General features: G+C 43.8%; 1 protein-coding gene across 1 annotated transcript in view; it reads right to left on the bottom strand.

Annotated features, from left to right (window-relative positions):
• cftr (CF transmembrane conductance regulator) overlaps nucleotides 1–15,816 on the bottom strand; it is a 57,990-nt gene extending 42,174 nt beyond the window's left edge. The window contains exons 1-5 of the mRNA XM_083916613.1: nucleotides 15,465–15,816; nucleotides 13,905–14,015; nucleotides 9,644–9,755; nucleotides 4,895–5,110; nucleotides 3,342–3,431 (exon numbers count right to left, since the gene is read on the bottom strand). Coding sequence (XP_083772739.1) covers nucleotides 3,342–3,431; nucleotides 4,895–5,110; nucleotides 9,644–9,755; nucleotides 13,905–14,015; nucleotides 15,465–15,517 — 582 coding nt within the window. The 5' untranslated portion in view covers nucleotides 15,518–15,816. The remainder of the gene's footprint in view (nucleotides 1–3,341; nucleotides 3,432–4,894; nucleotides 5,111–9,643; nucleotides 9,756–13,904; nucleotides 14,016–15,464) is intronic.
• Nucleotides 15,817–21,195: the final 5,379 nt, after the last annotated feature.

The following is a 21,195-nucleotide window of genomic DNA, read 5'->3' on the forward strand; positions in this document are numbered from 1 at the left end:
AGGTCAAAGGTCAGGTTAAAGGCATACTCCGATGAAAAACTGTGCATTTAAACATCATTTGTGAAAACGTGAGTGAACATACTGAGCGTACAGATAGACAGCAGAGCAAGTGGATGGAAATTTGTGTTTCTAGACTTTTGTCATGACCGAAAGAACGATGTCGCGGGTACAAGCGGCCAAAATGTGTTTCCTCAGGAGGGGGCTGGAGTCTGCCTTAGAGAGAGGGGGAGAAGTTCAGCATCTGTGAGGAACTCGGAGTAGAGCCGCTGCTCCTTTGTGTTGAAAGGAGCCAGTTGAGGTGGTTCAGGATCATCTGGTAAGGATGAACCCTGGGCGCCTCCCTAGGGAGGTGTTCCAGGCACGTCCAGCTGGGAGGAGGCCTCGGGGAAGACCCAGGACCAGGTGGAGAGATTAGATCTCCACACTGGTCTGGGAACGCCTCAGGATCCCCCAGTTAGAGCTGGTTAATGTGGCCCGGGAAAGGGAAGTTTGGGGTCCCCTGATAAAGCTGCTGCCCCCGAGACCCGACCCCGGCTAAGAGGCTGAAGATGAGATGAGGTGAGACTTTGTTTCCTACCGTCCTACCGACCGACCGTTGTTGCCGGTCACGTGGTCAAATGAACTAGACTTTAGCCGTGAAATGTGCTTGGGCACGGATGGACAGTGTGAGTGCGCCCTAAAACAGTGTTTTTTGAGTATTGATTACAACGGCAAATATTTAGACCTTGAAAAGAAAAGCTATCTCAACCATTGTGGCACCAATCACTGAGATACACCTTCGTTTACTTCTGTGAGGACAATATAAAGGGTTTACCACAGGGCACGTTGGCAGGAATACTTAATGTTTTGCAATTGTTTTGTTGCCGACTCATCACATTGAGCATGAAAGAGTTGCAGTGCAGAATAGATGAATGCATGACTGAATACAAGACAGAGTGGAAAGTATGCGAGTACAAAGGAAAGGGCAAGAAATAAAAGAAGCGTCAAACAAGCAAACTTTCTGTTTTGAGGGAATCCACATTATCATCACCTCAAGAAACTCCCTTTCATCCACTCACCTACAAGAGAATCAACTCACACACACACATACACACACACACACACACTCACACACACACACACACACACACACCCTACACGCCCCCTCCAGTCATTCTAAGGAGAGAGTGGTGCGTTGGCCAAGTCACATCCAAGCCAGGTGATAATTGTCTCAGAGCAGCTTGCAGACTGTTTTCACATTCAACGCCTCAGTGAGACCCCGGGCAAGACTGAGTTCAGTCTACACACACAAACAGAGGGCCACACACACACACACACACACACATGCATGCATATCCTCCAGCTATTGTCGTCTTGCATAATCAGACGTGTGTTTCTCGACAGAACACTTAGGGACGGCACACACCTAATTGTGCTTGTATTGTTCCAGATCTATTGTCCTCTGATTGTCCCTCAGTACGGAGAACACAAAGCTCTGTGGGGTAATAAAAACAGACTCACTGAAGTCGGCGAGGGTGTGAACTGTCACTCGTATTTTCCCTCATCCTACCTGCGGAGACAAAAACATTTCCCCCCCCAGCTACCTTGTAGGTGGAAAACTACCGTGCTGCTCTTTTTAAAGAGTGACTCACGCGTTTGGGTGCAAGTCGCATCCAAAAGAGGACTTTAAAAATGTTCTGCACTTGTTTTTAAAGCTGTAAACAAAATCCCCAATGTGCAGAATTGAGAGTGAAGGCTCGAGATCACATTTATGCAACAGAGAACAGACCTAAAAAACAGTGCTACGAAGATAAAGAACCACTTATAATCTTTAACACTGACCAAATTATGTAAAAGTAAATAAAACAAAGGCACCCACTCTGCGTATCACCCTCAGTTCGCCTGTGTGTAACAACAGCCCCAGATTAAACATGCACGGGTGTCTCTCAAAGTATTTTGGCAGATATTTCTCTCTGATCTTCACAATAATTGTATTTGTACATTCAAATAAAACATGGTATTCGTCCTCCAGGCAGTTGTTATTACATAGATTACTAAACCTTTGGATCCCTTCCGGACCTTTGTATCTCCCTGTTATTTTAGGAATTCTGTTATTAGAGACTCAAAAGCTTACAAATAGTCTGGGACATGCCTTTGGTTTCACAAAGTAAGATACTTATCAGACTTAAAGTCCTCTTATAACTCAAGGTATAAGTCACATGAAAGGCAAACTTTGGAAGTTTAACTGTAAAGTAGGTAAAATAGACGTCAGGCTTCGTATCAAGCTTCGTTCAGTACAGTGAAGTTAAAAAACGGATGTTGGCCCCGTAAAATAATCCCCAGATGTCTGTTTACAAAGATGGAGTCAGAAGTAGTGTATAACAATTGCATCTTGCACGCCGTCACGTCTCTTCAAATTAAAATCACTCAAAGTGGCACCACGCTGGCTTTTCTTTACACAGCTAGTAGCCTACATTGTGAAGCACTTGTCCTCACAACAAGAGGGTTCCAGGTTCGAATCCTGGCTGGGAAAGTTTGCTGTTCTCCCCGTGTCTGCGTGGGTTTTCTCCGGGTTCTCCGGTTTCCTCCCACAGTCCAAAGACGTGCAGGTGTTCGGTTCATTGATGACTCTAAATCACCCGTAGGTGTGAATGGTTGTATGTCTCTGTTCGTCTCTATGTGTCCTGGACAGGACGTCAGTCTATCACAGGCTACATAGAGACGAACAGAGACAGACAACCATTCACACCTACGGGCAATTTATGGCGTCCTGTCCAGGGTGGACCCCGCCTCACGCCCGATGTCACCTGGGATCGGCTCCAGCCTCCCCGCGACCCCGACAGGAACAAGCGGTGGAAAATGAATGAATGAAAATGTTCGTATCTGGATCAAGGTGATCAATTCAAATGTGGCGTTGAACAAAACAGCACAAAAGTTGGATTAGCTGAGCCGGAGAGCAAAAACACAGGATTTTCAAATCTAGACTTTTTGTTTTAACGGAGTTTATACTCGTTCACATTTTCATTCTTTTACAGATTAAAAAAACAAGATTTTCATTCTGATGGAGGATCATTTAATATGCGGTGACAGCTGCGTTCCTTGAAGCCGGAGCAGAAAAACACGCCAGTGAAGGAAATAAAAAAGACAGTTCAAAGGAAATGAAATCTCGAGCACGATCAGGCGCGGCTCTCCGATAAAAGTATGTTCTCAGAGGGGACTTAAAGGAGATCACCGACTCGGCCGACCTGATTCGCTCGGGGCGGATTGTTCCTGACTGAAAACGCTCTGCCCCCTTTAGCTCCCAGCGGGTTAGTAAAATGCTCCAGTAGTTATGTAAGCTTACAAAACGGGGTTTCTCTCACCTCGTCCAGCTTGTTGAGGTGAGCGGACATCAGACTGACCAGCTGACCTGTGCTGATCTTATCCAAGACTCGGCTGGACAGCTTCAGGGTCTGAAAATGAGGTCAAAAGGTCAGGGAGTGAGTTTAAAAGCACATATAAGGTAGAAAGTGAATTAGGTGAGAGGAAGCCGGTGACACGTGGCGTTGACTCCGAGCTGCCACGCCCCCCTCCCACCCTCGCAGCTGCCTGTGGAAGCGCCGCTACTGGACTTCCACGTGTGAGAAGCTTTCTGGGAACGCTCAGTCACGCATGCAGAACAAGGTGGAAGCATTCAGGGGGATCGCTCTGTCTGATCTTCACAACAATAGCAAGAACAAAAGCTGACAAGTGCTCACACACACACACACACACACACACACACACACACACACACACACACACACACACACACACACACACACACACACACACACACACACACACACACACACACACACACACACACACACACACACACACACACACACACACACACACACACACACACACACACACATCTGACTCACTATCTTATCCGCTGGGTTGTTTTGTTTTGTTCCAACTGGTTGTTACAGCAGTGACTTAATGTAACGAGCGTCCGATTCATGTGTAAACAAAGAACAAGTCACAAAGTTTCAGGTTTTTTGGGAGACTTCGGCTCAAACTCCAAAACGTCTAGGGGGCAAAATATTGCACAAATATTTCCTTTTTTACACTCGCTGTGTTGCAAATTTCTCCGCGCCGCGCCCCGTGCTTTAGGGTCCTTGTCCCCCCCTCCAGGCCCGTTTGTACTCACACTACCTGGGCCTCGGAGAATGCTTCTTGCCGCCTATACGTCATCACGCCGTAACACGTCACACGCATTGATGACGTCATGGCGATGCGTGGCTTTGTTTCCAGATCTTTCCGTAGACCTCAGAGTTTTTGTGCGTCTTGTCGACTGTTTTTGAATCTTTTCATCGACCAAATCTGCAGTAAACACTCCACCTCCGCATCACACCAACGTGAACCTTTCGCCGCCATTGTTTTAAATGTCCGCGCATGGTCCCTCCTTCTTTTCTCTATGTCCCAACAGGCGCACAGGAAATGACCTCAGAACCGCCGTAGGCCTCGTGCTCGTACATGTGCAAACGTGCTTTACAAAAGCCCACCTCTCCCAAACGGGCCGTGGGCGGCAAGCGTGCTGCCCCTAGACGCGGTACGGTTACACTCACACTGGTCAAAGGAACCAGACTTTAGCCGTGAAACGTGCTTGGGCACGGTTCAGTGCGGTTTTTAGGGACAGTTTGTACTACATCGAAGACAATAACCTCCCATACTTTTTTGAAAGATGTAGGTCCTTATAACGCCTCATTAATAAGAATATGCAAATGTTTGAGTCTACGGAGCGACAAGGCCGACCATCGGACCCGAGCAGACGAAGAACAATGATGAGAAAAAGCTTTGAGACCTGTGATAAATCCCAGTGCTCCACGGTGCGCAGTCTCAAGCATATGTCATTCATTTCATCAATACCCCCTGTCCTCCCCCTTACCTTCTTGTATATAAGGCTGAAAAGGGCGATGCGGATCTGCATGCCCAGGTGATGCAGGCCAAAGATGGCCGGTTGCAGCAGGAGGAAGCGGGCGGTGAAGAGCAGACACAGGCCCAGGGCCAGGAAGTACCCCTGGCTCCGCTCCGGGTCGTGGAACGGGTCGAAGGAGGCGATGATGCGACCCAGAAGCTGAGGCTGCACCGTCTTGGAAGCCTCCTACTCCGAAGAGATGGTGACAATGAGAGAAGAAAAGATGATTGATTTAATCTGCTTTTACATCTATAACTCTTTCTGGTTGAGAAACAAGAATCAGTGTATCACTAGACTCAAATCCTAGTCCGTTACTGGCAAAAGGATAAGATTTCCAATCATTTTCAAGTCAATATTTACAATTATTTGTAAAAAAAATGGCTTCAAAACCACAAATCAATAGTGCATAATCGTTATTTTCCCAATTATTTACATTTTTTTGACCCAGGAAGCTAAAATGTGGCATGAAAGGTCAAGTGTTTAGGTGGTGTGTGTGTGTGAATTAGAGCTGCGACGATTAATCAAATAATCGATTAATTGTAAACTATTAAATTAATCACTAACTATGTTGATAATCAATGAAATGGGGGGGGGGGGGGTTGGGGATAATTCCACATTCTCTGATTGCTGCGGCTTAAATGTGAATATTTACTAGTTTCTTTCCTCCTCTGTGACACTTTGAGTTTGGGAAACAGTGATCCACATTTTTCACCATTTTCTGAGACATTATAAACCAAAGAACTAATCTCTTAATCACAAAAACCTTAATCGTAATAGCTGCACCCCTGGTGTGAATGCAAGAACGCATGGATGCATGCACGTACGTGGTCGCAGCTATTGCTAGTCTGCATTTGTTCATTTACATCTTGAACATGTTTCTGTATTTAAAGACGTACTGCACAACTATAACGTGTTTTTTTACGACTGTACTGGGATAAAACACATCAATGCATCTTTTTTTTCATACAATTTAGGTGAATTGAACATGACGGGGAACATTTCCTATGTCAAAAATGGATCCACATCTGGATTCGGACAGTCAACAGCCAATGTCACAATTTCACCTTTAACCGTAACATAACTGAGATTCTACTAAATAAACTCATTCGGCTTCTACTGAGAAAAACTTCCCTCAAAGCTTTTTTCTGTTTGTCCCCACAGAGCCTCTTTAACGTCTAACAGGCATCCTTGTTGTCATGACGACCACCTAACCAACTGTACCGACTGACGTAGCGCTGCTGTCACCGCCGCCTTTTCCCATAAGTCCGGCACAGTGAGACTGAGGTTTGCGACACTACGGTGCGACATGCTTGTGTTTTGTGTGCGTCATCCATGCCACTGTGGCTCTATATACTGTACACACACACACACACACACACACACACACACACACACAAAGAGACACACACATACAGGTGGAGCTGGGTCAGTGAGTAACAGGGATTGGTGGTAACTGTGGGAATTTCTAAAACTACTCTAAAAGTCACTGGATCTGTCCCGGGCTGACACTTTTACTCTAATCTGCACCGCCTTTACAACATCATCTACCACAACCACAACGAAGAAGCCACAGTAAGTGATTCAGATGCTGAAAGTGCATTTGATCACATTGAATCAAAGTATTAAGTTACATCATTGTGGCTTTATCAAGCGTCCATGATCACATACGGCGATAAATCTCTCCGTCACTCTTCAATACATCCATAAAAGCTCTTGCGTGTCAGATCAGAGCCTGTCGTGATACGGCTCACGTTAAAATCCGTAACACATTACATTCTTTATCTCAGGGATGAGATGAACGTTGACATCTGCCCTGAATGCTTAAGAATATTGAAGACGGGGCGGCCCACTTGCGGCGCTGCAGTGAGTTCGCGGGCTACCGTTGCATTGTGGGTAATGTAGTTTTTTGCGTGAAAGACACCAGCAAGCGGCTGTGGCGTGCGGGCCGGTTCTAATACTAATCAAATATCATCCCGGGGGCCAAGATAATTCATTGGCGGGCCGAATCTGGCCCGCGGGCCTTGACTTTGACACCCATTCTTTATCTCCTTTTACAGGTGATGCAATCTTATTTTTTGGCAACTCCCCTAAACCGTCAACCCCCCGCCCACCGCTACGGCGATTCATTGAAACTTTCTGAAGCTTTTCAGGAAACAACAGTGAACTGATGTCAATAACAGAAACAGTAGATCTTGATTTATAAGACAGCAGGACAGCAGTTTAAATACTTAGGCATAAGAGCTACACGGGAACAGAGAAATCGTTTGACGAGCAACTAGGATTGCACCATATTCGACCAGTTGAGACGTCATAATAAAGTCTGGAACAATCCCGTTCTCTGCAGTCGGCTGCATTGATGCTTAAAGTTGGGTTCTTCTTTATCTTCTTAACATCTTTTATTTGGAACATAACGGCCGGATTATCCAAAAATCACATGTGTACATATAAACAAGAAGACGACTTTGGTTTACCTCAATCTTAATTATAGTATTATGTTATAATATTAATTGGGCAGCCGACCTAAATGTCTCATCTTTCTGGCGCAGTTGTTGAGACTCAAGTGAACAGACCCTCGTGGCTTCAGGCTAAACCAAAAATACCAACCTATATAAAAAAATAGTCCTTCATTCTCTCAAAATTTGCAAACAAACACAATCATTTCTCCAAGATATACAAGGATCGCCCAATTTGCCGCAATCATGCCTTCCCCAACACAGACCGAACCAACCATGTTTGTAAAAACCAACACATTGCTACAATTACGGGTCTTAACCCAAAAACAAGCTGGTGCCTTTCAACAACTACACTGACTCTATGTTTTTACAGATGCCTCCAAAAACAGGAATTTTGTCAGAACGCATATCCCAGAATATATCAACATCACAGAAACATGTGCATGCAACACGTGACAGTATCCTAAGGAGCAGGAACCGGGTGCTAAAGGATCAGTTTCTTTTCTTTTTTATCATGTTTTGAAATCCAAATAAATTGAGAACTCGAACAGGAACTTGGCACATTCATTCAGCTGATGTGTGAGAGAGAAAGATCCTAGACACTAGATCTAGATCCACTAGACACGCCTTCGTACAAATCAAGGTGGTGCAACGACTCCCTGAGGCAAACACTTCATACCATTCAGGTTACTTATGCAAGAAACGTAAAGTACAGGCAGCAACACTAACTCATCAGTTTTCCCTGCCCTCGATACGAATCATTCTGGCATCTTGTAATCTTATAATCATTATAAATAACACTTTATAATGTCTGTGTTTTGCCAACGGTAACTCTTGGCAAACTGTCAAGAGTCTCTTTGATGGTTAAAATTAAACTTTTTGTAAAGATTTAACAACAACATAGCTAACTTACATAGCTATGTATACATAAAAAGCATTGGATAGAACTATAGCTCCAGAAACAGAAGGCGAGCGCTTCCCCTGTGTATGTTGCTGGCTAAATGCCTTCTTTTACAATTTAGGAAATAAGAGAAGTCACCTGTCATAGCTCAGCAATAGCCCAGAGATCTTGGGAATAGATTAAGTTTGGAGAGATTGCCTTACAACAAATATTATAACTGGAAAATATGGCAACCCCTCCTTGAGGAATGGTCGACTACCTTCGATAGATCTCTCCCTCTAAACCATGGGTGTCAAAGTCAAGGCGCGCAGGTCAGATACAGCACGCGAATGAATGATCTTGGCCCCCGGGATGATATTTGATTAGTATTAAATCCAGCCCGCACGCCACAGCCGCCTGCTGGTGTTTTTCACGCACCAAAACTGCATTACCCACAATGCAACGGTAGCCCGTGAACTCAGTGCAGCGCCGCAAGTGGGCCGCCCCTGCTTCATTATTCATCAGCATTCAGGGCAGATGTCAACTTTCAGCAACCCCCCCCCCCCCTCCCCAATAATGGCTAAAGGGAAGGTGGACGATGAGAACAGGGTGTTTGAAGCTCGGTGGGAGGCAGAGCACATGTTCACACAGCTGTGTGTCTTTATCTTGATATTAAGGAACACGTTTTATGTTTGAAGGACATTTTCTTTTTTGCTGTTTGCCTGTTGAAAATGTTTTCCTTGAGTTCTTAAGTCATAAGAAAATCTTGCTTTATTCATGTAATGTACAGGACACATTTGTTTTTGTCTGTGAGCCTGTTGGAAAATCATTGACAGAGCCGCACAAAAATACTGGGTTATTGATTTAATTATGAAATAAAATACGGTACACTGTGTTAGGTCTTGGTTCAACAGGTTATATGCATCATTTTAATATGTTTTAATAAACATTGAACCTGTCCGGCCCTCGGCTTGTAGCAGATTTGTTTTTTTGGCCCTGCACTAAATGCACTTGAAACAGAAAACAACTGCATCGAGACGATCAAATAGATAGATACAGTTGTGTCTTTCATCCCCATAATAACCCTTAACTGATTTATTTTAATACTATTATTTCATGCAATTTGTCCTTGTTATTTGCTTGATTTTGTTTACTAACTCTAGCAACTCACAAAGATGATTGACAGAGCTTTAAAACATCCCCTCAGAAACACGTTTCTCTACTTTACAAACTAACAAATCGATCATCACGTTTGAACCGAGCACAGGAATCACAAGTTTACATCTGCACACCAGCGGTACGATCCGTTACGGCAGCGTTAACTACTTCCTGAGTGGATTTATGTGCGATGGGCTTCCTCCAGAGACGACAGACGCACAGACTCACCCCGAGGTAGAGGAGGACACCGAAGAAGGCGAAAGGGCCGATGAAGCACCGGGCCAGCGCTCTCATCAGCCTGGGCTTGTTCTTGGCTGACACCACCTCTCTGTCCCATTCTCTGCAGGGAGGACAGAGTTACAGCACAGTTAAACAGCAGCGCAGCAGGCTGGGAAAACAACACATCCACCAGAACAAATGCTGTTTGACCACTTCTACTTTGGCAACACACCAGCCGTGCTTTCTCAACGTCGGCTGGTGATTCAGTCCCAGAAGGAGGAACTAAAAGTGCATTTATTTCTCTTTTCTCACCTTGTTAGAAATTAAATAAAATAGGAGAATAAAAACAAATGAAAAAGATCATTTTATATGTTTTTTCTTCGTCTAATTTAAAGGTTTATCAGTAAAACTCTTTGTTTAATGGCATTTCTTTCCAGAACTTTTAGATAATACAAAATTCTCTCTGATCTTCATGTTCATTTGACAGTTTCTAAAGATTTTTCTAAACATATTTTTGGATATTTCCTCTTGTAGCTTCACGTTTGTTGCCCTCGTTACAACACACTCTGGATTAATTTCCCACAAACGGCCCTGGTAGGCGGTTACAGCTCCGTTAAGCAGCGACATTGTTCTCTGAGGGTCATTTATAACCGGGGTGATTTGGCCGACCGGTTCAATGGTGAGTGATGGGAAAAGAAGTGGTAGAAGAGAAAAGAGACAAGGAAGAGAGAGTGATAAAAACGGAGTGAGAGAACAAAGTCTGAAGCGTCTCGTTGGTGTTGATTCTGAAGTTAAACAACAATAAACTCCAGCCCAGAACAACGGAGGGTGAACACGTACTGTACACAAGTACTGCTGCAGGCAACTTTACATTGTTATACATTCATTTACACCTCTCTTATGTCGTCGACATCTTTCCATCTCTTAATGTAAACAATATCAGCTTTTTGCAGAGTAATTAAAGTCTTTCTAGTGAACTGAACTGACCCGAGTGGGTGATGGAGGGGCTGAAGGTACACAGCGGGCTTTAATGGAAGGTAAAGTTCACATTCCCAGAAGCCTTCACTGTTTGTCTGATCGGAATAATGAAAGTAAAATCACCCACAGCTGCTCATCCATCACCGGGTGGGCACCGGGCCCTATTCTACAAAGGTCAACGTCTTTACACCCGTGTACATTAACCATCTTGTTGGCATCGTTCGCCGTGACGCAGGCCCCGGGTAACCGCGAGGCCAATGCGGGACACTGCTGCGGTTGTTAAGCAAAGTCAAAATAAAAGGAAAAGAAGACACAAGTGTTTAAATCTTCTTCTTTTTTTGTTGTTTTTAGGAAAGAAAAAATTGTCGGAGACGTGGCATTTGCTCAGCGCTAAAACGACAGTGAAAGAACACGCGGAGAGTAGAAAAGAAGGAGGGATGAATGGAAGAAAGCAACATAACGAGGGAAATAAAGACGTCAAAGAAGAAATATTTAGGATTTTAAATGTGCCAAGGCCGAAACAACCTCAAATTTACACTGTAGAGAAATAAACACAACTGTGTCCAAACGGGTTCAGCAGAGGATCAAAGCTCTTATAACAATACATTATTTTATCAATTGTGTTGAATAAAACTATGATGTTACGCACACTGAATTATGTCGTTGCGTAAGGGTGACATGGTGAGGTAGTGGTTTAGCACTGTCGCCTCACAGCTAGAAGGTTACCGGTTCGCATCCCGGCTGGGGTGGGTTTTCTCCGGGTTCTCCGGTTTCCTCCCACAGTCCAAAGACGTGCAGGTGTTCGGTTCATTGATGACTCTAAATCACCCGTAGGTGTGAATGGTTGTCTGTCTCTGTTCGTCTCTATGTGTCCTGTGATAGACTGGCGTCCTGTCCAGGGTGGACCCCGCCTCACGCCCGATGTCAGCTGGGATCGGCTCCAGCCCCCACGCGACCCCGACAGGGACAAGCATTTGAAGATTAATTAATTAACTATATCATTGCATGGCCATGACTGGACCTCATGTCTTAAATTTACATGACTTTTGAAAAAGATTCTGATGTGCAGCCAATACTGAGAAGAGTGAAATGATTTAATGTGAGCGAGAGTCCAGTGGATAACGTGACAGATGTAAAAAATCGTTTACTTTGAGAAAAGAGATCGAAGGAGAGACTAAGAGATAGGGAGGGAGGGAGAGAGAGAGAGGAACAGAGTGACATGGTGAGAGCGTTGACGGGGGAGTTAACCTTGTCCATCATCTGCTGCTTGATTGTTTGTTTGGCACACACAGGTTTGGTTTATGTCATGCAGCGTTTAAATGCCAGCCCATATTTTAGCTTGACTCTGAGTGAAGGGTGGCTACTGTAAACACACCTAAAAGGGCACGACTGAAAAAAAACACCAATGCTGCTGCACACACTTCTGGGTTCTCACTGTTTCTACGAATTCACCCTGCACGAAAGGGAATTGATGATTTTACAAATGCGCGCTGTGCAGGATACATGCTGCCTATATCTGTGTTTATGGGTGGTTGTAGTCGATACAGTGAATAGTTACATTCTTAGACCATTTCTGAAGTAGCTCCTAAAAGTGGGTTTGCAATGACCATGCTGGGCCGTGAGTCGGCGGTAGTTGTAGCCAAACGAGCAGCAGCAACAGATCTTTTGGTTTATCATAGCAGGAAAATCAGCTGCTACATTTTATGAAGGAGTTCCCTGAGAAAACGCATGCTTCTTTATGGTCATGGCTCACCGAGCTACTTAAAAGGGAACGGAGCCGTTGTGTTTCCCTGAAATGACGAGTCAAAACGCCTCCTGTTGCTGCAGTGCATTCTGGTCTATTCTCTGCCCCCGTGTGCGATAACAGAGTATTCGTGCATTATGGCTCCGCTCTCCCAAGAAGCCTTTGATTCCAAGGGACTGACGCCAAAATTTGATGTTTACTATTGATGTGTTAAGACTGATGACTTGTGCGCTGGTGTCAAACTTCACTGAAGTTGCATAAAATATGTTAAAAATATTAACGTTGTGTAGTGTTTAGCGGGCAGTCAGTGTTAACAGCCGGACGTGGCTAACAGTGATTAGCTCGGGCGGTACAGTGAAGGCATTTAAACGTCTTTTTTAACCACTAATACTGCGGAAAATAACAGCAAACCTCTGCAGCAGCATGAGAAGAGTCCCTACACACAAAACAAAGCAGCAACAGCGTAGTTAGTGAAGCCAGAGTTTATTAAAAGAGTGTTTTAAAGACTTACCAACTGGCCCCTGTACCAGCTCCTCTCATAGTAAAGTCCATTCAAGTGGATTACCAAAGTCAATCCAAAAGAAAGGAGCCCATTGCTGCTTTGTTTTGTGTGTAGGGACTCTTCTCATGCTGCTGCAGAGGTTTGCTGTTATTTTCAGCAGCATTAGTGGTTAAAAAAGACCTTTGAATGCCTTCACCTTGCTGCCCAGAGCTAATCACTGTTAGCCACGTCCGGCTGTTAGCCACGTCCGGCTGTTAGCCACGTCCGGCTGTTAGCACCTCTTCCAGATTTCTCTGTTAATAGTTGTTACACGACAAAAAACTGTTGATGGCTTATTTGATGTAAGTGCTGAAAAAGACCATGGGATGATTTAGCACCGGAAGTGTAAAGCTATTACACTTTAAGAGCTACATTTCCAAAGGTGCATCTTATTTTGTTTTCTTTCAAGCCACAGAAGAAGACTGGACTTTTCAGGAGGGGGGCTTAAAGAGACAAGTGCTAAAACGTAGCGTTTTGGGCAAATGTGTTTTTTTTTCTAACATTAAAGCAGGTACACATGTGCTAGCATAAACCCAATATACATAATATTACAATATTATACAAGTATGAACCTGAAAAGTAGCAAAAAAAGTCTCATTTGACGTCATCTCCAACTGTCTCATGTTTATGTAAGAGTCCCTCTAACTAAATTAATTTACATATATCAGTGAGATAACACAGCTTTCCACCTTCCACAGTAAGAGACAACCCATGTGGAGGAAATCCCAACCCACTGGTTTCAGTATTTTAGGAGTAGAGCACCTTTAACTGCGTGATCCTACGGACCACGATGATACCCGACATCTTAGGACCCACTTGGCAAAAACTGTCACCATTACTAAATCAGTCGGCAGTGAAGGACAGAAGACAACTTCTGGTCTGTTCTCCATTATCCAAATCTCTTTATGAGCTTGGGTTACAGCCCGACGATCCCCAGTCTTGCGCGGCAGGATGTAAACAAACAAAACACAAAAGCATGAGTGCGGTAAACAAACGTCTGCACAAACCTCTCGAGCCTCTCAGAGAGGTTGTCGGCCAGATCAAAAGAAGGAGCTTTGTACACATCTGACAGCTCCAACTTCTTCCTGAAGCCCTTCCTCAGCAGCGGTGAAGTCCACCTGCAGGAAAACCACAGATTAGACAGATTGTTGGGTATGAGCTGTTTTAAAGCCAAGATGCCTTCGAACCAACAGAAACGAACGTGCACTTGCGTTAAAGGTTCTTGTTTTATTTGCGGTGTGAGGATAACTCTTTACGCGTAGAAGCCACTGTCTGGAGGCTTTAATGTAAACTGGTGTTAGTTGTAATAGCAGTGATCCCTGAGGTGTCACAGTCAGACTAATGACAGAGAAGGGAGATAAGGTCAGATGTTTGTTGGTCCTTGTGGCTAAAGAAAGGCTGTCGCAGCCAGCAGGTGACACACACTTTACGTCATTTAACTTGTTTTAAAAGTCTGCGTCTTTCTTTGGGACCCCTCATTAGTGAAGAGTGAGAGCACATGTCCGTGCACCTTTAAACAGAACACAAAGTGGATTATAATACCTCTGTAATTATCAGCAGCAGCGGCGGAAAGTAACCAAGTACATTTATTAGAGTGGTATAATTAGACGCCAGCTTCTACTTCTATTTAATGACTTCAGTTGCTTTGCAGGAGATTTTTAAAAACATGAAATACAATGCATTGTTATACAGTAAATGACATTAGATGTGGCTCTATTGCAGCCAGCTACAACATTAAAATGCATATTCTGTGCGATGGCATCAATAAAAGTATCTAATATTATAATATATGATCATGTAGAAGCTAAAGAGACAATTCGGCTGCATGGTGAGCATTTACTTTTACACTTTTATACAGTTTCTTGACTATAATTGCATATTTTTCCTTATGTAAGGATTTGATTTCAGGGGGAGGACATGCAAAAGGTCACAGAAGTTATTGAACAATGGAAAATGCAGATACAAAGGTGAATGTTCTTCAAAAAAAGTCATAAAAACGTCACTCGAAAGTCGTTAAAGGTCGCACAAGCACACTTTAAACCCCAACTGTAATGTTTTTATCGTGAATATTAATAATTATGTTTTGCTTAAAGCTCAACACACACTCACTGCTCAGCATACCCCCGCCTGACAGCATTTTCTAGAACATTTCACGCAGTTTTAAAGTGTCGGGTGCGCATTTTACGCACGGTCTCGGTCCCGCTGGCACCGCAAGAACAGGACCCGAAGACCGTCCGCTGCGGTGTGACAGCGCTACATAACGATTTTTGCGCCTGTCAGTCAGAGCACAATCATGTTTTAGTGTAATATTACTTTGATTTCATCACAAACAGCCCGCGGAGCCCGAAGTTCCACATCCATCAAAGTTCTTTCTGATGATAAATCACCAGCAAACCTCCAAAAACTGCGACAGGACACCTCCAAAGCGAAGCGTGCGTTAAATACTGACAGTAGGCTATGGACTGATCCACATTAGGGGGTCCTTAAGCGGCCACTGCACCTTGCCGTACGGAGACAACCCCCCCGGGTTCTCGCGTAAAAAGGACGCAAATGGAAACACGTCTTACCAGAAGAAATACTTGGAGAGGAAGTTTGCATCTTCCACCGGTGACTTCTGCATCCTAAGTGCGCCGCCAGTTTGCTTTCTCTGCACCTGAGTGTGTCCCGCTCACATTTGTGTGTCCCCAGAGTGGCTCCGTTCCCACAGTTCAGAGAGAGAGAGGGAGGGAGAGAAGGAGAGAGGGTGCTCGCCTGTTTTAATCCTCCACTCGGTGCCTCCGGTAGATCTATGATGTCACTCTTTAATTATCTTCCTCCCCTCCAAAAGAAACAGAACAACCCCGAGACTGGTATCTCTGATCCTCCTGTGCGTCTTCCCCTGGTCCTGCACTCTCTACCTCTGTGTTCCTGCTCCTGTCGTCTCGCTCCCTCTCTTCTGTAGAGTGACAGTGAGGGAGGACAGTCCATCCTTTATGGGCTCGCCGAACTTGCCGGAGACGCGCGTCATTTCCACGCCAACGCGCCTCGGGTCGCGTATTGTGGCAACAATGTGGAGAGGTAGAGCCAGCTGAGCCCAACGAGGCCGCTTTGAGAGGCAGATATTGATCCATAAGCAGCAGCACAACAAGGCGATGCAGGGAACAATGGGACAAAGGCGAGTTTATTTGGAGAACGCACTTCAACAACGAGGTGATTCAAAGTTCTTTACATTAAACATTAAACACATTGGGGGAAAAACACACACAAAAGGTAGTTTAAAGCATATTAAAGATGGTTACAGTTACAGAAGTTACAGTGCAGTTCACTAAGAAGCAGCAGGAAGCAGAAAAGTCTTCAGTCTTGGTTTAAAAGAACTGAGAGTTGCAGCAAAAGGGGATTTTAAACAAACTCTGTTGGAGGATTGTGATTCTTTCTGATTCCTTAGGCTAAAATAACTGTGTCTTAACCTTGAGCCTCTGTGTTTATGATAAACATAATTTATATTTTTCAGTTTACTTTATTGTACATTAATTTCTCTGTTTTTCCTTTTCTTTATGACTGCCCATTAATGTATGATCATTTTGCTTTTTCACATATTCAAAATAAACTATCTATCTATCTAAATATGTGTACTGCCTGAAGAATATTTCCTGAAACGTTTCACAGGTTTATCTCACGTTATAACTCCTTCATGTCTTCACTTCAATTGTTCGATCCCCCCGACCTGCAACCAACACTTTACACACTGGGAGATGGTCCGCGGAGCTTCTAGGGGTCAGTGGCAAACGTATAGAAAAAGAGAGATAGTTCAGATATGTTGAGGTGGGGTTGTGATCCCCAACTCCTGAGTTGTGTGAGGTAACGTCACTGTTTTTGTCTATGGAGTCTGGTGGCTGATGGCAAGGGGATGCAGTGAAAATGTAATCATTATAGCTAATTAAGTGTATCTCACATTATAACTCCTTCATGTCTTCACTTCAGTTGTTCGATCACCCCGACCTGCAACAAACACTTTCCACACTGGGAGATGGTCCGTGGAGCTTTAAGGGGTCAGTGGCATTTGGAAAAAACATATAGAAAAAAGAGATAGTTCAGATATGCTGAGGTGGGGTTGTGATCAATACCAGATTATGTGCACGCTTTAGAATATGCCGTCAAACAGCCGTGTTTAAGTTGACACGTGGGGAGCAGAAGCTGTTATATCTGCTCTCCTCAAAGCCACCAGACTCCACAGACAAACGCAGTCATTTTACCTCGCAGAGCACAGAAGCTGCTGGTCTACCGCTGCCTTGAAAAACACACAAAAACGAATTGATCGAGGCAGCGGAAGACCAGCAACACCTGAGTTATGTGAGGTAACATCACTGTTTTTGTCTATGGAGTCTGGTGGCTGACAGCAAAGGGATGCAGTGAAAATGTAATTAATATAGCGTACATTTAAATAGAGATATTTGACCTGTTTTAATCTGTGTCTCAGATGGATGCTGTGTGGCCTGTCTTTGTAGAGGAAGTCCCCAAGAAACAAAGCTTTGGAGACGTGCTAAAACCCACCTGATGACGGGATATTGTGTCTTTTTTGCGTCGTCACTGCCAAAATTTTGGCTCACCTCTGATTCTCCATGACTTTGGGGACTTCCGCTACAGAGTCAGGCTAAACACCGTTTAACTGAAGACAATTCCCACATTATCATGACACAAACCTGGATTAAAATGAGTAAACTATCCATTTAAACTGATTGAGCCTTTGTTTAAAGGCTAGAATAAGCTCAACTGATGCCCCGTTTACTGCAGTATATTTCTTCATTTCCATGCCCATCCTCCAAACTATGGAGCGTGCCGACCACCATCTACTGTAGGTAATACAGTATGTACGGATAAACACACATTATCATACAACCCCACTTCAAATAGCAGAAATATCCCTTTAATATATGGCAAAAAAACCTGTCAAGTGGTCCCAAACATAGAGAAAATGATGAGCCAATGTGAAACATAATTTTTATGAGAATGGATTAAAAGAAAGCTTCAAAGGGACGAACACTGAAGCAAAAACAGCAGTGAGTGTTCTTAACAAGATGTCTCTTCTTCAGTGTGTAGCAAGTCTCCTCTAGCTTCTCATAACTTAAGCCTAAAAAGCTCAACTTTGAAACTCATCCCAGAAGCTGCTGCAGGTCCACTGAGCTATACTTCACACTGCCGAGCTGTGTGTGTGTGTGTGTGTGTGTGTGTGTGTGTGTGTGTGTGTGTGTGTGTGTGTGTGTTTTTTAGTTCAGTCCTCTCAGCTGCCTCACTATCATTCACAAAATAGCAGAAACAGTCCCAGTACATCTAAAAAAAACAACTTGAAACTTCTTTTTTTTTTATCAGTTTCAGGTTACGCACAGTTTCAGGAGAGGGAGGATCAAAAACATCCAGGCATTCCATAAGGGAACAGAGATAACGGGAAGATGCGGTCGGCCACCGGCTGCTGAGGATCCCCACACACACAAAAGGGTGTCTTATCTTCACCGTCAGCCCTGCAGATAGTTAATCCAAGAGTGAGACACATGCTGGGAAAGTCTGTTGAAGTAAATACAGTAGAAACTCACATTGATCCCCATTATTATCACCTGTTTCACCTTCTCGCTATAGAGGCTGTGCCATACGTCCCAAAGTTACCCAATCAGGTTCAATGAATATTATGGTCTACATGATTATTCTGCATTAAAGTAAACGTGATAAGTGAAGCAGTGGTCAAGAGTGCAGGTTTCATTTCAGCTCTCAGGTGGACACATGATCAAACCCGTCGTGACCGAAAGAACGAGGTTGCGGGGACAAGCGGCCGAAATGGGGTTTCTTAGGAGGGGGGCTGGAGTCTCCCTTAGAGAGAGGGGGAGAAGTTCAGCATCCGTGAGGAACTCGGAGTAGAGCCGCTGCTCCTTTGCGTTGAAAGGAGCCAGTTGAGGTGGTTCAGGATCATCTGGTAAGGATGAACCCTGGGCGCCTCCCTAGGGAGGTGTTCCAGGCACGTCCAGCTGGGAGGAGGCCTCGGGGAATACCCAGGACCAGGTGGAGAGATTAGATCTCCACACTGGCCTGGGAACGCCTCAGGATCCCCCAGTTAGAGCTGGTTAATGTGGCCCGGGAAAGGGAAGTTTGGGGTCCCCTGCTAAAGCTGCTGCCGCGACCCGACCCTGGATAAGAGGCTGAAGATGAGATGGGACATGATCAAACCCTGCAGAGAAAGTGGCACTGGTGTACTGCGCGGCAACTGTAACTCCAATATTCACACACTTGTGAGTTCTGCAGGTATAAGGAAGACCAAGGGGATGTGATCATCAGTGTAGAGCTGCAACGATTAATCAATTAGCTAATTAACTATTAAATTAATCGTAAAAAATTCTCTGATTGTAGCTTCTTAAATGTGAATATATTCTGTTTTCAGTTGTGGACAAAACGAGGACATTCGAGGACGTCACCTTGGGCTTTATGAAACACACTGATCGACACTTTCCGCCACTTTGGTGGTGTGGTGGTTGGCACTGTCGCCTCACGGCGAGAGGGTTCCTGGTTCGAATTCCGGCTGGGGCCCTTCTGTGTGGAGTTTGCATGTTCTCCCCGTGTCTGCGTGGGTTTTCTCCGGGTTCTCCGGTTTCCTCCCACAGTCCAAAGACGTGCAGGTGTTCGGTTCATTGATGACTCTAAATCACCCGTAGGTGTGAATGGTTGTCTGTCTCTGTTCGTCTCTATGTGTCCTGTGATAGACTGGCGTCCTGTCCAGGGTGGACCCCGCCTCACGCACAAAGTCAGCTGGGATCAGCTTCAGCCCCTCTGCGACCCCGACAGGGACAAGCGGTTGAAGATAGAAAGAAAATTATCGTCAGATTACTCGGCAAAGAAAAGAACCGTTAATCGTTAGTCGCAGCCCTACCTCAGTGTAAAACAAGATTAATATTGCTGAACTGATCTGTAGGGCAAACATGAAACAGAATATTAAATATGAAAGTCCATATTGTTGTTGAAATGCATTTGAAAGCAGTACAACAAGTAAAAAAACAGAAGTAATGATTCAATAAGGTGCCTATAAGACATCTGAATAAACAGAATATCCAATTAAGACAAATAAAATAAAACAGGGGCATTAACTCCCTGTTCTAACACTGAATGGGACACGTTCTCCTGGTCTCTCTGGATCTAACCAGAGGCTGCATCAGGGTGAGATTGAATGAATGTCTTTTTTCCTGCTTCTAAAAAAAAGGTTGTTAGGACCTTGTGTTCATCTGTGTGTGAGAGACGGGGTAAAGCTGAGTGTGAGCTTTTTAATGGCACTGAGAAATGTGTAAAATCACATGAAGTCAGACACTTGCATTCCTGCTGAAGGACACAAAGGTTATTTGTCCTTTGCCAAGAGGAAAGAGGGACCTCTGCTGGACATTTGCTGTCCATTGCAGCCAGAGAGGATTTCATCTTAAAGCATGAGATTTCAGAAGATTGTGTCAAACTCAGTGATTGAGACTATTGAGTCATCGGTTACATTAAATACTGTTGCTGTAAAATGATAGCATGCTTATTAGAAAGTACTAAAAAGGCCCTGCACGTCCTCACAAGGGTTCTTCTTGGCTCTTTAAAGCAAATTCAACATCATTTAAGCTCAGTTAACACGGCAACTTATGCTGAGAAACGAGCTGAATTTGCTTTATGGAGCCCAATCAACTATGAGTCAGACCAACCAAAATAAGCACATTGCTCACTTTAAGGCACCAGGTTGGTTTAAAACTGTGCAGCGCCATGCTGAGTGTTAACTGACGCCATTAAACTCTGTGTACTTATATGAGCAATAAAAGGTACAAGATACAACACTGACAGGAGAGTGAGGAACATGTAAATCATTTATGCACTTATTTCAGCATTTATTTATTAATTTATTAATTCATTTCTGCATTTATTCATTCCTGTATTTTTATACACTTATTCATCATTTTTTTTGTTTCTGTATTTTATACACCTATTTTAGCATTTATGTATTTATGAATTAATTAATTTCTGTATTTATTTATAAATTTTTTTACTTATTGAGACTAAATATGTCATGTTTAGTCTAGTTCGTATTTATTTCAGCATTTATTTATTTATGTATTTATTTCAGCTATTATTTATTAAGACTTAAGTCACGTTTAGTCCTCCATAATGTGGCTGTAACATAAATAAATAAATAATAAATTAATGAATAAATAAAAGAATAAATGCCCTACATTTATTTATTTCTGTATATATTTATACATTTGTTTACTTATTTATTGAGACCTAAGTCACGTTTAGTCCTCCGTAATATGGCTGTAA

The sequence above is a fragment of the Echiichthys vipera genome (assembly GCF_963691815.1).
Source record: "Echiichthys vipera genome assembly, chromosome: 7".
Taxonomy (NCBI): domain Eukaryota; kingdom Metazoa; phylum Chordata; class Actinopteri; order Perciformes; family Trachinidae; genus Echiichthys; species Echiichthys vipera.